Source organism: Pseudocercospora fijiensis (genome assembly GCF_000340215.1).
Source record: "Pseudocercospora fijiensis CIRAD86 unplaced genomic scaffold MYCFIscaffold_3, whole genome shotgun sequence".
Lineage (NCBI taxonomy): Eukaryota > Fungi > Ascomycota > Dothideomycetes > Mycosphaerellales > Mycosphaerellaceae > Pseudocercospora > Pseudocercospora fijiensis.
The window spans coordinates 5,637,310-5,652,464 of NW_006921534.1; the positions used below are offsets into that span (position 1 = coordinate 5,637,310).

General features: G+C 45.0%; 4 protein-coding genes across 4 annotated transcripts; 1 reads left to right on the forward strand and 3 right to left on the reverse strand.

The window, feature by feature from the left end:
• The first annotated feature begins 2,916 nt into the window (after positions 1 to 2,916).
• MYCFIDRAFT_211035 (uncharacterized protein) lies at positions 2,917 to 4,092 on the forward strand. Its single transcript, XM_007927360.1, has 2 exons — positions 2,917 to 3,018; positions 3,077 to 4,092. The coding sequence occupies exons 1-2, from the start codon at positions 2,964 to 2,966 to the stop codon at positions 4,036 to 4,038; spliced, it is 1,017 nt and encodes a 338-aa protein (XP_007925551.1). The 5' UTR covers positions 2,917 to 2,963; the 3' UTR covers positions 4,039 to 4,092.
• A 281-nt stretch (positions 4,093 to 4,373) lies between these two features.
• Positions 4,374 to 5,809, reverse strand: MYCFIDRAFT_203237 (uncharacterized protein). The gene is made up of 2 exons (XM_007927361.1): positions 5,220 to 5,809; positions 4,374 to 5,170 (listed from the first exon to the last, which is right to left on the reverse strand). Exons 1-2 carry the CDS (start codon positions 5,731 to 5,733, stop codon positions 4,704 to 4,706), a joined length of 981 nt encoding a protein of 326 aa, XP_007925552.1. The 5' UTR covers positions 5,734 to 5,809; the 3' UTR covers positions 4,374 to 4,703.
• Positions 4,401 to 4,672, reverse strand: MYCFIDRAFT_173926 (uncharacterized protein; the record flags this gene model as incomplete). Its single annotated transcript, XM_007927362.1, has 2 exons — positions 4,401 to 4,525; positions 4,552 to 4,672. The coding sequence occupies 2 exons, from the start codon at positions 4,670 to 4,672 to the stop codon at positions 4,401 to 4,403; spliced, it is 246 nt and encodes an 81-aa protein (XP_007925553.1).
• A 993-nt stretch (positions 5,810 to 6,802) lies between the features above and the next one.
• MYCFIDRAFT_173928 (uncharacterized protein) lies at positions 6,803 to 14,695 on the reverse strand (the record flags this gene model as incomplete). Its single annotated transcript, XM_007927363.1, has 4 exons — positions 6,803 to 7,005; positions 7,046 to 7,055; positions 7,098 to 8,336; positions 14,681 to 14,695. 4 exons carry the CDS (start codon positions 14,693 to 14,695, stop codon positions 6,803 to 6,805), a joined length of 1,467 nt encoding a protein of 488 aa, XP_007925554.1.
• Between the last annotated feature and the right edge of the window lie 460 nt (positions 14,696 to 15,155).

Sequence of the window (15,155 nt, forward strand, 5' to 3'; positions counted from 1 at the left end):
GACGGCGGGCCGCCTACTCTACTTATCCTTAGACTCCTTCTCGTCCTCCTCGGCCTCGATACCTATAGCGGTATCGATAGTAGCGACGGCGTTAGCGCCGACGCGCTAAGCGAGGTTCTAGTGCAGTTAGTATACGAAGCGTAAGTAAAACGAGGCTATAGGAAAAACTATACCTAACGACCGATCTCTACTAAGCCGGCTAAGTTAGTGCTAATATTTTCGAGGGTACTAAGGAGGTTAACGTCCGTAAGGGACCCGCTAGCGGCCCCCTTGCGGGCTAGGGCTTTGCCGCCTAGAGTTACCTTATTCTTGTTAATATAGAAGGCATCGAGCGTAGACAGAATAACTAATATCGAGGTTAGTATACGAAGCGTAAGCAGAGCGTATAAGAAACCTACGTGCGACTACGGCGTCTAGGTTAGCCTAGAGAGCCTCTAAGGCCTCGTTAGACTCCTCGACGGAGTCGTAGCTGTCTAGATCGTAAAGGTCGCGCATAGCGCGTATAGCGCGAATACGCGCTAGTAGCGCTACGAGCGCGCGTGCTATAATAGGAGTATAGGTATAATAGCTGCTATAGCAGCGATTATAGTTGCGCTTAGTAGTAGGGTCTATATTACCGCCTACGTAGAGCTTAGATAGGTTATCTAAAGCGAGTTAGTTACAAAGCGCGTATATATAGTAAGGGGCGAGAAAACATACTATTAGCTATTATATACCTAAAGTAACGAGTATAGCCTTCTAGGACTTTTAGTAGGCGCTAGGTAGGCGTAGTAGATATCGAGGGCGGTACGCCTACGGCGCGCTTACCTAAGGTACGCGAAGGGGTAGATATACTAGTAATGTTTTTTTAGATAGATATTTAAAAAAGAAGAATCTTTAAGTAATACTAGGGGGGCGCGAGGGCAAAGCAGGCAGGGCGTAGGTATATAGTATTCGGAGCGCTTAGAAAAAGAAGAAGTTTTTAAGCGGGCTTCGAATGCTTTAAATACTCGCCTCGCTTTCGGATAGCTTGCGTTCTCGCGTAGCTACCGCGTTCTTAGAAATTTAGGCAACCTCTAGCTAGCACTAGAAGCAGCTACGCTTTAGGTCTATAGACAAACAAGCAACTACGAGGCAAATTATAACGTGCCTAGCAACTACAGCCTAGCGATAAGTGCGCACAAGACGCGTAAGTGTAGCGCAGAGTATAAGAAATAGTATAATTTACTATATTGCCCTATAGCTAGTATAGCTATACTAGGGGAAGGAGATAGTTGTAAGAACCTAAGTAAGTAAAGTCTCCTATTATGCCTTAGCAAGCCTATATAACAATTATGTAATATTATTACGTATACTACGGTGCTGTCTCGCTAGCGCAAAGCCTGCTTAGCGTATACGTAGAAAAGCTCGGTCGCTCGTACGGACATACTCGGTTACCGGCTCGGCATATATACTATCCGTACGTAGCCTAGTTAATAGTAAACGCTCTGCCCTACCCTAAAAAAGGCACGGTTTAGTTCTACTTTCTACTACGGCGATTAGTAGAGGGTGTTCTATACGTTGCTATATACCTATTTTCTTATATACGATAAGAACTCGCTATACCTCTTAAGTAGCTTAATGCCCTTCTTAGTAGTATGTGTAATGCCCTATTTAAGGCCTTTAGACGTCTATACCTAGAAGACCTAGTAATAACAACTACGCTTAATCGCACGCTCTCTCGCCTCTTTAATTTGCCGTAGAATAGCGCTTTTACTAGGGATAATATAGCGCTTATCTCGATTGTAGTATAGTAAGCTTCTTACTAGGTTATATAACGTCTAATACTAAATAGCGTAGCTACTAATGTTGCTGTAGTTATCTTTTAAAAAGTCTCTCGTACGACTAACCCGTAGTAATCTATCTAGCTTCTTTTAACCTATCTCTTTTAGGTATACGTTAGTCCGCCGAGCGTCGCTATACTATAAGGTATAGGTATGTTTTTATCGATAATCGGTACGCTAGACAAGAACCTTCGTAGGCTTACTATTAATAGTATCGTAGTACTATAATATAGTAAGATTAAGCCTATAAGGCTCGAAGGGCGTATATTCTAGCTTTAGGCAACTAGAAATAGTATCCTCGACCTTCTTCTTCTTTGCTTCCGCCGCTTCTATCCGCTTAGCCTTAATATACTTATAATAGGACCTAGAAACGATACTACTATTATAGTCTGCTTTAGGGATTATTATACGAGTATAGCTATATATATTAGATATTAGTTTAATAGTAACAATCTATTTAGTATAGGATAGCGGTATATCCTTATCGATAAGGAAGAGCCTATCGCGAAGGACGCTAAGATTGCTAAGCGTATCGCTATTACCGTTAGGTATAGCGATAACTAGTAGATCCTCTATTATAGCGATAATAGAGGTAACGAGGTAGTAGTAATTTCGAAATTCCTAAAATTATAACGCGAATGCATACGAATTTCATAGTCTTAGCGGGGCATATAAAACGTTATTTAATTGTGGATCTCTACGGAATGGGCTACCCGAGAATTAGCGCGTTGCCAGAATACAGACACCTAGTTAAGGTTCGAAGACGACATGCCTCGCGTGGTTCCTGTAACGGCCTCCATCAAGGTCATCACTGCCCTATATGTATCCTGTATAAACATATCAACAGTGCGTCCTTATACCCATCAGCATGACCACGACGAACACGAAACCAACGCGACTCGACAGAGCTACTCGCATTAGAGTCTCCGCCTTTCTACCGAGCTCGGGTTGTTCGTCACAATGCCACATACCCCGCGTGCCCGCCCAGAACCATGAGCCTAAGCGGCAGAAGGAAGAGCTCGAGCAATAAAGTAAACAACTACTCTTCGTTTCGTACAGAAGCGGAGGTATTTCCATCCTCCTCCAAGTACCAGGCATCCTTGACTTTGTGTTCGAAGAGCCTAATCGTGACCACAACCTGTTCCGCAAGATAGTTTGAGTATGTCTAACATTCCAGACTTCGATGACTTGCCCAAGGTAGAGGGCATGCCGCAAGGTATGACTTCGTACCGCATCTCCATCATGATTACCAATACTTTGCTGACGACAATCAGGGTGTGCCTGGGGCCTGTGGGACAAGGATGGCAAGAAAGACGTCTACGGCACTCTCAACCTCCTCACACCAGAAGTCATCAAAGCCGCCTATGCCGAAGCCAAGGAAGGCGTTCACGTCTCCCTCAACTGGCCCATCGGAGCAATCAAAACCCCAGGCTTCGGTCGTAAAGGACTAGTCCACAAAGTCGTCAGCTTCGTCGACACTCCACTAGCCTGCCACGGCTACGACGACGAAGTCGAATTCAACACCCAATGCTCATCCCAATGGGACTCCTTAGTGCACTTCCACCACCAAGCCAGCCAATCCGGCTACAACTTCACCAAAACCTCCGTCGACGAACTCACCCAACAGCACGGAAACGAAGACCACGACCAAAAACTCCCCACCCTAAACCACTGGCACAAACGCGGCGGCATGGTCGCCCGCGGCGTCTTCATCGATTTCAAAAAATTCGCCGAAGAAACCGGCCGTCCTTTCAACCCTTTCACCGACGACAAGATCACAGTCCAAGACATCGAAACTGTAGCAAAAAAACAAAACGTCGAATTCAAACCCGGCGATGTAATCATAATCCGCTCCGGCTTCACCGAAGCCCTCTCCAACATCTCCGGCGAAGCCCAAGCCAAATTAATGTCCTCCCACCGCGTCGCCGGCGTCACGGGGGACGTAGAAACGGCAAAATGGTTCTGGAACAAACACTTCAGCGCCGTGGCAGGCGACATGATCGCTTTCGAACACATTCCTCCAATAGTCAACGGCAAAGAAGGTGACGTTTCCGAATTAGTTTTGCATCAATATTTTTTGGGATTGTTTGGGATGTCGATTGGGGAACTTTGGGATTTGAAAGCGCTGTCGGAGACGGCGGAGAGGTTGGGTCGGTATTCGTTTTTGTTGACGAGTGTGCCGTTGAATGTTCCGGGGGGCATTGGCAGTCCGCCGAATGCTTTGGCGATTTTTTAGTACTAGCAGCAGGATACATACTCTGGACGTATGGATGGATGATTTTGGCATGTGATAGTTACTCCCAGCCTTCGTCATATCCAAACCTCGTGCATCGCCTCTTTCAACACAGTGCCAAGTTAAAAGGTGAGCATGCCGAGAAAAGCATTGCGCCTCGGCGTCATCAGGATCAAGGCTCGATTCGGCCCCAAGAATCCGTCACGTCCGTCTGATTCGATTGGTGATGGAGCTAGGATCAAGCATGTGAGAGTCATAAAGCCTGAACCATGGCAATTTCTGCCTTGTTCCGACGTACCGGCGCTGATGGCTGGGTCTAGGCTCGTTGGAAGAGAAGTAGACAATAAGAAGTTTTACATTGCATCTCACAAATTCCCGCTCCCTCCGTAGTACAGTAAAAGGCTGTTGGTATTAGTATACAAAGAGTGAGAGAGAACAAAAAACCCCGAGTATTGGTATATCAGACTTTTTGGGGGAATGGTAATCATTTCTCGCTTTTTCGCCTCGGCCTCGCACTGTTATGCCGTAGCATCCCTCGCTCGTTTTTGATCTCGCTGTTCCATTTCACTTCATGCATTTTTTTTTTCAGGTTTTCGCCATCATCATCGCATGTGAAAAACGTAATGTCGATCATCATTCGTCGTCTGCCTTCCTAGTCATCCCTTTGTTCATCCAATAGGATGCCATCCGTTCTCCGGATCGCAATGAGGGATCTGGAGAAATCCACCGGGTACGTAGCTGCCTCTCGAATCTGATGATGAATTGGAGGGCGTGGCTGTTTGACCATTGCCGTTCACATTGACGTGGCCATTCTCGATGCCATTGAGGCCGTTCCCATTCATTTGGCCGTTCGCTGAGCCATTAGTATGACCGTTCGTGATACCATTTGAGAGTCCGTTGGTGTGTCCGTTGGTATAGCCATCCAGATGAACGATGCCATTTGTGTGACCATTCATGGGCCCGTTGACTTGACCGTTTGCGTGTCCATTGAGGCCCATAAACGCTACTCTGCGTGATTGCAGATGTCGATCCAAAGCTGTTTCGCTAGCACATGTCAAGCAGATTTGCCGATGTGTTGAATCGTGAGATGGTCTATGTTGGCACGCCTCGAGGTCAATTTGCTTCAGTATGCCAGCTGTTGGAAGCTTTAGCAAGAGTCTTTGCAGAGATGGCCATGTTCTTACCTCCAAGAGCCGGCTCCGAGATGTTATGGGAGTATTTGATAGCCTTTGCGGGTACGCCGAGCAGGATGAGATATTCCTGCCCTTTCAGTAATGTCGGCCGATTCAATCCAAGCGATGTAAGTAGAGAATCGACATGAAAGACCATACTGGCGAGCCCTTTGCCCAAGAACTTGGTGTCAATCTCGTACAGGACGACATCACTTCCACCGGGCTCCCTTTGCCTCGCCCGGATCTCTCCCCACGAATGAGCGCACCATGGATCGTCCCATACTGATATGAAGCAGCTGTCTACTCTCGACCGAAACCACTTCAAATGCTCTGCGACAGCGAAACAGAGCTCTTGCACGTTTTCAGGTACCAAATTCGACCGCGCCTTCAGGTTCCCGCCATCCAAGTAAGCTCGCGAACCCGAATGTTGGATGCGGTACAAGGTGGCCGGCAGAGGTCGGGACGAAAAGGTATCCAGAAAGTTGCATAAATTATCCAGATACGTAGACTTGGAGACGCCGGTCATCCTGCAGGGTTGGCTTTGGAGTCGAGCGACATTCGTCGTCTAGCATGAGGAGCTGATGAACACTTACAAGCTCCTGTATCGCCGCTGAGGTTCTGAAAGAAGCGGAATCGGACCACCTCTAATAATTCTGGTCGTCAGCGTCGTAGTCTTTGCAGGCGTGCGCGTGCTACCCCTCTGCAGCTAAGGGACATGGGTGTTGCCTGGCTTTTGAGGAGAAGCTCAGAACTCTCTCGTTGATAGGCCTGTCCTTGAGTCCAAGCCCGAGAATGCGCCATGCGGTCAGGTGACAAAAGCGAACCGAAAACACAGCGCAATCCGAGCGAACCGACTTATTGAGTGATACTGTATTTCATTCGCATGTCGTCTCAAAGACAGGACGACAAACACTTGTGGGCGCCTCGGTCGAGAAGGAATAGTTGTGACTTGATGCAGGAATTTCTTTTCGTGAACGCGATGATCGAACTTCAAGGTCAAGCAAATAGACGCGGGATCGATAGCGTACCAACTGTATGGTACAGTTGTCACACTCACGAGATAGCGTAGCCTTGTAAGGCTGCATTTGGTGATCAAAATTCTGCTTGCTGAAGCAGGGATTGGGTCTGCATTTGTGATTAACGACGAACGATTTCAGCATCAGCAGCGAAAGTCTTGAATGCCCGCCATTCTGTAACCTTTATAGTTACCTGGTTGTTCTGACCATTACGGTCATTCCCCTCTTCGGCCGAAGGGTTCCAACATGGCTGAGGCTGAACTTTCGTTCACACCAAGCATCCTCACCCTGAGTTCGACATGATGAAGGTCGATGCCAGCAAAGGACTAGGTGACGGCATCTGGGCATTTCTAGGTATCATTCATCGGCCGCACTTGTGGCTATTGAGCTGGTCGCGGAGAGGTGAGCGCCATCTTTGCGCAACTCTGGTCAGGGCAGCTCTTGGTGCTTGCCACCGGCTTACCCGAGAAGCCGTGCTGGAGCCAGGCCACAGAGTGCGTCCGACTTTGTGTAGCAACATTATGGCGGTTGATTGCTGGTTTCGTAGATTTAGATGAGAGCCCGCCTAGATGTCAGAGATCATGACGATTTTCCGGTGAGCTTCTCCATCATGGCCTTGACTCGTCCTGCATGTATTTGCTCTGAGATCTCTGCCGGGATGACCTCGCCTTTGTTGACGACGAAAGCCTCCAACGCGGCGACTGCGGCCCAGAGACGATTCTCTGCTTCTTGGAAGACGAGGCTGGCAGGCGAGTAGAAGACTTCATCGGCGACCTGGACCTCTCAGTGAGCAAAGTTGCGATATGATCCAAAATCACGCACGAGCATCAGGCTCAAGGTTTGAGGAATACTTCGTGACCTAAGTCGGACGTACCTCTTCAGGGTGTCGTGGTAGACAATGCATGAACTTCCAGCTCTCTTTCGCTCCACCTCTCTGTGCAAGCTCTTTCGTGATCTGGAAGCCTGCAAAATCTTGCAGCCTCTTCTTCGCCTCGGCTTCTTGACCCATGCTGACCCAGGTATCTGTCACCAGCACGTCGGCATTCTTGACAGCTTCAGCTGGTTCATGGGTCTCGGTGAGTTTGAAGTTCGGGCTTGTTGACTTGATGATATTTCTCATGAAGTCAGGAATCTCGTATCCTTTGGGCGTGGCCACAGCGACCTCGACACCAAGCTTGGCAGCACCGATAGCAAGATCGAACAGTACGTTGTTTGCGTCACCGACCCATGCAATCTTGAGTCCTTCAAGACCTAAGCTCTCTGCACCGGCACTCTCTGAGCTTGGGAAAGCCTCGAGGAGTGTTTGAAAGTCGGCAATACTCTGCAGAGGGTGGTACAGGTCCGATAGTGCATTGATGACTGGCTTGCTGCTGTGCTTGGCCATGGTTGCAACATCATCGTGGGCATTGACTCGTGCGACGATGGCTGAGACCATGCTGCTGATAACCACACTTGTGTCGTATAATGACTCGTTTACACCAAGTTGAATATCTTGGCTTCCCAAGAACATCGGGTTGCCACCCATCATCGCTATAGCCCCCTCCGTAGAGACTCTTGTGCGGGTGCTTCGCTTGGTGAACATGATGGCGACTGTCTGAGCCATAAGTCGGGCTTGAAGGTGTGGGGGGACGGCGTGGGACTTGACGGCCGTCTTGTATTTGGAGGCATTTCGGACGAGGGTGGTGAGCTCTGAAGGAAGGAGGTCGGATATAGAGAGTAGATGTCGTGGTGCGCAAGGTGATTGAGCTGGCTGGGAGGCAGAGGGAGCACTGCTCGCGAATCGCTTTGGGGTTAGGCAAGCATTCGTGAGTGTTCGCAGGACAGCGGGTCGACAGAGCGTGGAGGGAGGCATTGGGGATTTGGAGGCACTGTGAGGCTGTGCTAATGTAATGAGAGGAGAGAAAAAAATTGCCTGGCATGGCACAGCTCTCACAGTCAGAGCTCTCGCACTGCTCCAAAATGCAAGGGCCATGTTCGCCGATCCCCCGGCGCCCGCGGGGCAAAGCGCCAAGACCGCAAGCGAGCCTCCCGTGACGGGTGACGGGAAGGAACGAACCTTAGCGTAAGTATAGGGTCTGAAATTGCTGCAGGGTCGCCGTAATCTTGTAGTCAGCTGTAGATATCAATATCAACTGTATACGCTATCGGCAACCGTATATATATAGTATATAGATATTATGCTATTTATTAATACTATACTATATACCGTCGTCTGCTATAGAGCTTTATAAACCGTAGAGACCTACTTCTACTATAGAAGCTAATTATACTGTATGCTAAGCGGTTGCGGAGTGGATACTAGCACCTCCGACTTTAGCTAATTAGCTTTTACGCTTCTAAATATTTCTCTACTACTACTACTATTAAGTCTCTCGGGCGCTTATAGATTTCGTACTATAATATAGCTATATAAATTGATCTTCCTTTTCCCGCGCGCGTCGAGATAGCCGAAATCCCTCCGTAGCGCCCGCCGCTAGATACTCCGGTATAGAAATCCATCCCGAATAATCTATCCTAAATATTCAACATTCTAGGTCTTCTATACGACTATGTCTATCGGTCCTAATTAGCTATTTATTTACTTAACAATTCGGCAGCCTTTTATTATAGGGCGGCGGGCAGCGTAGTGCAGCGGTAGAATTATGCTAACGAGTAAATAGATGCGTGCACATTTGAGATAGCTATCTTAGAATCTAACTATGCGTTTAAAGCAAAAATCTTTGCCTGCTTGCGATACGACTTAAGCTTTAGCATTCGAGCAAGAGACAGAGCAGCGTGATTTGTTAGACTATAAGTTTAAATAGATGCATTTCGAGACAGGCAGTTATAAGTAGAAGGACTATATTATTAAAGAGATATATAGCAATAATATTAAAGAGACGAACAAGATACTGTTTTCCTAGGCAAGAAAGAGAGCGCTAGACCTCCGGTCAGTTAAGTCTAATACTATTAAGCGCTGCCGCGTAAGTTGAGATCCCTAATACTATACTGCCCGCCTACCCTTTTTTTTAATCTTTAGCACTCTGCTCTTCTCCTCTAAAGCTGTATTATGCTATACTTTTTTGCTCTAACAGCGATGCTCTAGCTTTTCCTTTAGCAAAACTTTTACATATCTAAATATGCTACACTTCGCTTAAGTGCTCTTTAGTGTGCTAGCGGTATAATGTTTTGCTACAGATGTTCGCTTTAGATTTAGTGCTACAGATTTAGTGCTATACTAACAATATTATAGAAATACGTCGGCTCTATTATAGAGGAAGAAGACTCCGGCCTTTTAGCTATAAATAATAAAGAGACTCTCGAGTTCTTCGAGAACCGCTTTAGCGAAGACGAGTTCTTTATCGTATAGGTTGACATCTAGCTCTCTTAACTTTACTTTCTCCTATATCTCGTTAAGATTAGTAGGTTCAGTAATACTAACGATCTGCAGTTTTTTTTATATAAAAGGTCGTTTAGACTACGACAAGTCCGCCTAGTAGGGCCAAACTTTCTGCTAGTGTATGTTATTTAATATTGCATACATAGCCGATGTCTAGCTAGTAAAGCATTATTTAATATAAGCTTTGAACCTTTAAACCTCTAGACCTCCGAACCTCCGAACCTTCGCCGCTTCCGTAGATAGCATATACTAATTAGATCGTAGGGTAGTATCGCTCCCTATACTCGGAGACTGCGATAGCTCTCCGAGCTAATAAGAAACTCGGTATAGTGTTAATAATGCTTTTGCGGCGGCAGCTGCTGCTGCTGCTGTTCCTAGCAATTTATAAGCAATGCTAATTATATATATATAGGCAAGCGAGACGAGAACGCTAATACGGCTCTCGTAGCTATATACGATAGCTACCCGTAAGTTGATCTTTAACAGATTACTATAAGCTTAGGCTGTTATCTAACAAGACATATCGATTACGAGCATTTCATTTAATCTCCTATCTAGCTAGCCCTTTAGCATCTTAGCCCTTTGGCATCTCTTAATACCTTAGTATCTCTCGACATCTCAACATCTTAGCATCTTAGCATCTTAGTATCTTAGCATCTTAGCATCTTAACATCTTAGCATTTCAGCATTTTAGCTTAGCTTTTTAGCTTTTCTTAATATCTCGAGCTACCCGATTAATGCATTATTTATCTATTTATTCATTCATTCAATTCGGCATATTTGTTTGCAGCTTTGCGGGATAGATTAGCTAATAGTATATAGCATAGACGAAGATATAGACCCTATTATCTACTCGGACTTTAAGGATATCTTGCCGCAGAAGACCGGCGCTAGCGATAAAGGTCGCAAGGTAATAATTATTAACTTGTTAGTTGTTAAGTGTTAAAGATGCTAATATATATATATAGAGAAAGGATCTGTCTAGCCTAGCGCGTGCTAAAAAGCGCCTAATAACGCTTCTGCTACTAAAGGCGTAAGGGCCTTTTTGTGTGCTATTCTATAGTCGTTTTTTTTTACCGGCTCTCTCTCTCGCTCGCTCGCTCGCTTAGATCTGCTACGTTTTTTTTTTAGCTTTTTAATACCTAGATAAACGATATAATATTGACATCTATATACCCTAGGCCTCTTATAGCTTCATTTACTATTTATCGATAGAAGCGTGTATGTACGTGTTTGCTCTGTAACGCGTACGGACCCGCAAGTCGCGCCTGCCTCCTTCTCGCGACTACCGCCTATAAAGACACCTTCCGCCTACTATACTTTTGCACTTCTAGTCGCTACACAACCTAAATGCGACTAGATACGGCTGCATACGACTGCATACTATACGAACAATATCTATCTTAATAGCGCGCTTCTCGTTTTTGCCGCTAGGCGCTCTGCGTCGTATAGGCCGTTAACTAGCTTAACTAGCTTAACTAGCTTAACTAGCTTAACTAGCTTAACTAGCTTAACTAGCTTAACTAGCTTAACTAGCTTAACTAGCAACTATAGGTGCCGCTTTAGCAAGCGCTTAATAAGTTACAATAGCGACAGCTATACTATTATCGGCAGTAGTAGTAGCATCTATATCTATACTAGCCCCGAGCGCGCCTACTAGTACAAAGCGCCGCTACGATAATAAGGATAGTCTAGTAGGCGACGATAAGGATGCTCTAGCGGGCGATAACTTTCTTATAGAAGACTCGAGTGCTTTGCCTAGTATCGACGACGTAGTCGAGACAGTCGAGCCGTCTAACTCTAACTAGCCTCCCGCTAATCCGATAGAACTAATAACTGCTAACGAGCTTAATATCTAGGTTACTATATAGCAAGCAATTAAGGACCTCGATTAGCTTACCGTCGAGGAGGTTGTTTAGACAGCTACTTACTAAATGCTAGACGACGATGCGGACCCCTAAGAAACGACGACTGCTATGCCTAGCTAAGAATATATCGAGGCGGACGAAGATTACGAACCTAAGTAGCAATAAGCCTAGCAGTAGACTTAGCAAGCAGGTCTTATACTGCTACCTTTACGTCCCTTACTACTCGATTAGTCCCTTATGTTTAATTAGAAGAAAGGCTGCAAAGTTAGTGCAATTAGTAAGCTAGAACTAGCCTTCGGTCTATAGCTTTAAGATGTCGGCATCTCTCGCAGCGACTACGTCTCTTTACGCAAGATGTTCGCTTTACTCGTAGAGCCTGCTACTACGAACCTCTCTAATCTGCTAATGTCTGTCGATACCGTTAAGCTGCACCTAAAGTTAGTGCTTCTATTACTTAAGCTTCGGTACTAAAGCATCCTGCTCTAGAAGCAGAAGACACTGCCTACTATACTATTAGGCGATATAAAGCCTCGAAACCTCTTCTTCTTTAACCTATACTAGCTGTTTGCCCGCATCCTTAGATTAAATATTAGCAAGTCGCTCTATACTAATATAGCTCTCCTTATCGACTCCCCTATAGAGCTTTAGGAGTCTCGTACTTAGGCAAGCTCTGTGCGTACGACTTCTAGACGCTTTATACGATATCTAACTATATCGACACCGTCGGCTTTAGCTTTAGCTAGAACCTCGTACGCTACTAGACTAGCTTGCGGAAAGGCGCTACCTTATAAGGTACTAAAGACGACTCGCGGATAGAAGGCCGCTCGGACTAAAGATAAACCGATAGTATCGCCACTAGTCGACTAGAGCTAGTTTATTAGTGTGCCTAGCGGACCTATCTTTCTATTAGATTTTATGCGCTTCTTTTGTTAGGATACAAGCTGTAACTATAAGAATACGCAAGGTTATACTAGGCGTATCGTTACTATTTAGATAGATTAACGTAAGCCTTCGAACCGCAAGGCTATAGGTAATTACAAAGGCAGCAAAGGCTCTATTGTTCTTTAAATCGCGCTACTTATTGCGTATAGTAGCCTGCTATCTTATATACGCGTATAGCTAGCTAGAGACTTTACTACAGATAAGCTCTTCTTTGTCGAGGACTCCTTCTACTTCTTGCTAGAATCTAATATACGCCTAATCGATTCTATAGTCGCAATGCACTACGTATACAAGAGTCGGATACCTGCTACTCCCTTGCTATAAGACAAGTATAAGGTCTTCGTTCGACGTGCTATTGCGCGCGACGGCAGTATTCGCCTAATCTACTAAACCTATCCTATCCGTAGTGAACTAAAGATTATAGTCTATAGCCGTAAGTACCTACTCGATACCTTTAACTTATAGACCTCTAGAATGCTAGTAATCTTAGCGCCGTTCCTTATCTTCCTCGACGGCTTCGGCCTTTATCGCAATATATACCGTTTATTAATAGGTTAGTACTTCACTTTAGCGGGCCTAAGCATATAAGAACGCAACCGGTCTACTAACGTTATCCCTTTTATATTAGGTCCCTATAGCAGCAATATAGAGGATGTCGTCGATATTATCTCGCCTACTCTACGCGCACTAGATGCTAGCGACGTTGTAGAGATCCGCAAGGCCGATAGAACGATAACTAAGACTATAGTATATGCTTTTACTATAGCATATACTAGCGACTATCTATAGTAGTAAGAAAACTCTAGCATAGTCGGCCTAATAGGTCTTGTTAGCTGCTGCTATTGCTATACGCTAGCAGAAGACCGTAGTAACTTAGACGTCGCTATATCGGATATACGCTTCTATTATAAGAATTAGCGCATTCGTTAGTATATGGCACTAATGTTAGCTATAGCTCGTACTGTATATAGCCGACAGTTCGGCATACTACTAGATAAGCCGTCTTTGCTAAAGATCTCTCCTGCTTTAGATATTATCCTCTTACGCCTAGCAGACCTAGCTTATTTAGAGTTGAAAGGTATAATAGGCTTGTTCTACGGAGTCCTTCTCTTAGAGATCCTTACTACCGATAGTTAGCTTTAATACGGCAAGGCTCTCTATAGTTTTCCTATGCCCCTAGGTTAGCACTGTCTGCAATTACTACTTTACTACCTTAGAAGCTACACCCTTTCTAAGCACGCTCGCTAGTTAATTGTTGCACCTATTCTCTTTCGAGTATAGCTTAAGGATACGCACATCGAAGAGTCGTTCTTAAAAGCTGTTCGAGACATAGTAGCGCAGCTAGGTAACATTCTTAGTTAAGTCTTCGATACTATCTAGCAGTAGACTTAGCAGTCTCGTAATCGGATCCTAGTATCCGCTGTACTTATATGAATCTTCGCATCCCTCGCCCGATCTAACGTGTATCTTATATACAAGAAGATAACCCTCTAATAGCGCATTAATTATATAACTGAGATGCTTGCGATACGGCGCATATTCTAAGAGCTAATAGAGTGCGCTATACAATTAAACATTAAGAATCCGTACACTCGTTATCGTAGTCGTAGCAAGTTAATACCCGTCGCCGGTACCTAGCTAAGCTAGCTAAGTTAGGCATCTTAGTCTTAGCAGCTAAAGGAGACTACTAGCGCGAAGGAGTATCGCAATATAGCGAAGCGACTAAACGTCTATATTAGCTAACACTACACTAAAACGATTAGGGAGTATACTATAGCTAGCAACTGCAACGTTCTTACTAGAGAGTTTAAGTATAAGGACTCGAAGCAGCAGATCTATCTTACGAACTATTAGAATGTAGAGCGTGATCTACTATAACGTTACGGCCTTGATCTGACTATCCGTCTTATGCTATAAGATGGCTTTGCTAACAAGCTAGAGCTAACTGCCTAAATGCAGGATCTTTTCGAGAATAACCCGCAGCTGTTCGATAGCGTGCTTCTACGATCTAAGCAAAGCAATAATAGTAATAAACTTAACGGCTTCGACGATATCCTTAGTAATAGCGACTACCTTAATATTAATACTAGAGAGCGTATGCTATAAGATTATGCTAAGATCCTTAAGCTTCTAGTTAAGAACAGTGCTATATCGCAAAGCTTCCGCGACTAGCTACAATCTGTATATACGTACGACTATAGTCGTAAGAAGTGTATACTGTCGAATCCTAATACGGTCTACTAGTTTAAGCGGTTTAGATACAACGACAAGCCAACCTAGCATCGTGCAGTCTACCGCTATAGTGACTTTGTGCGCTATCGAATAAACAATATCGGCCGCATTAATCGCATCTTTACTTATCGTACTATAAAAGGTCTCTCGCTATTCTTGCGAGTTACTCTAGCCTAGATCGATAATTAGCGAGGCCTTAATCTACTCCTTTAGCTCCCTATATATAAGATAACTAATAAGGAGTCTACTATTAGCATTAACGCTATAATAGGCAACAAGATCTAGACGCTTCTAGTTACCGGCAGTAGCCTTAAGCTAATAAGAGGCAAAGAAGTAGCTAAGCTTAAGAGCGGCGAGCGTGTCCTATTCGTAGACTAGGACCTCTAGTTCCTTTAGGTGCGTTCGTTAAGTAGCAACTCGGGGCTCGTAGAAGACTAACTCTAGTATAGGCTCTACTATTAACGCTAATTAGCAGCAGCTTAAGTAAGTATAGCGTAATCTTCCGTGTTGC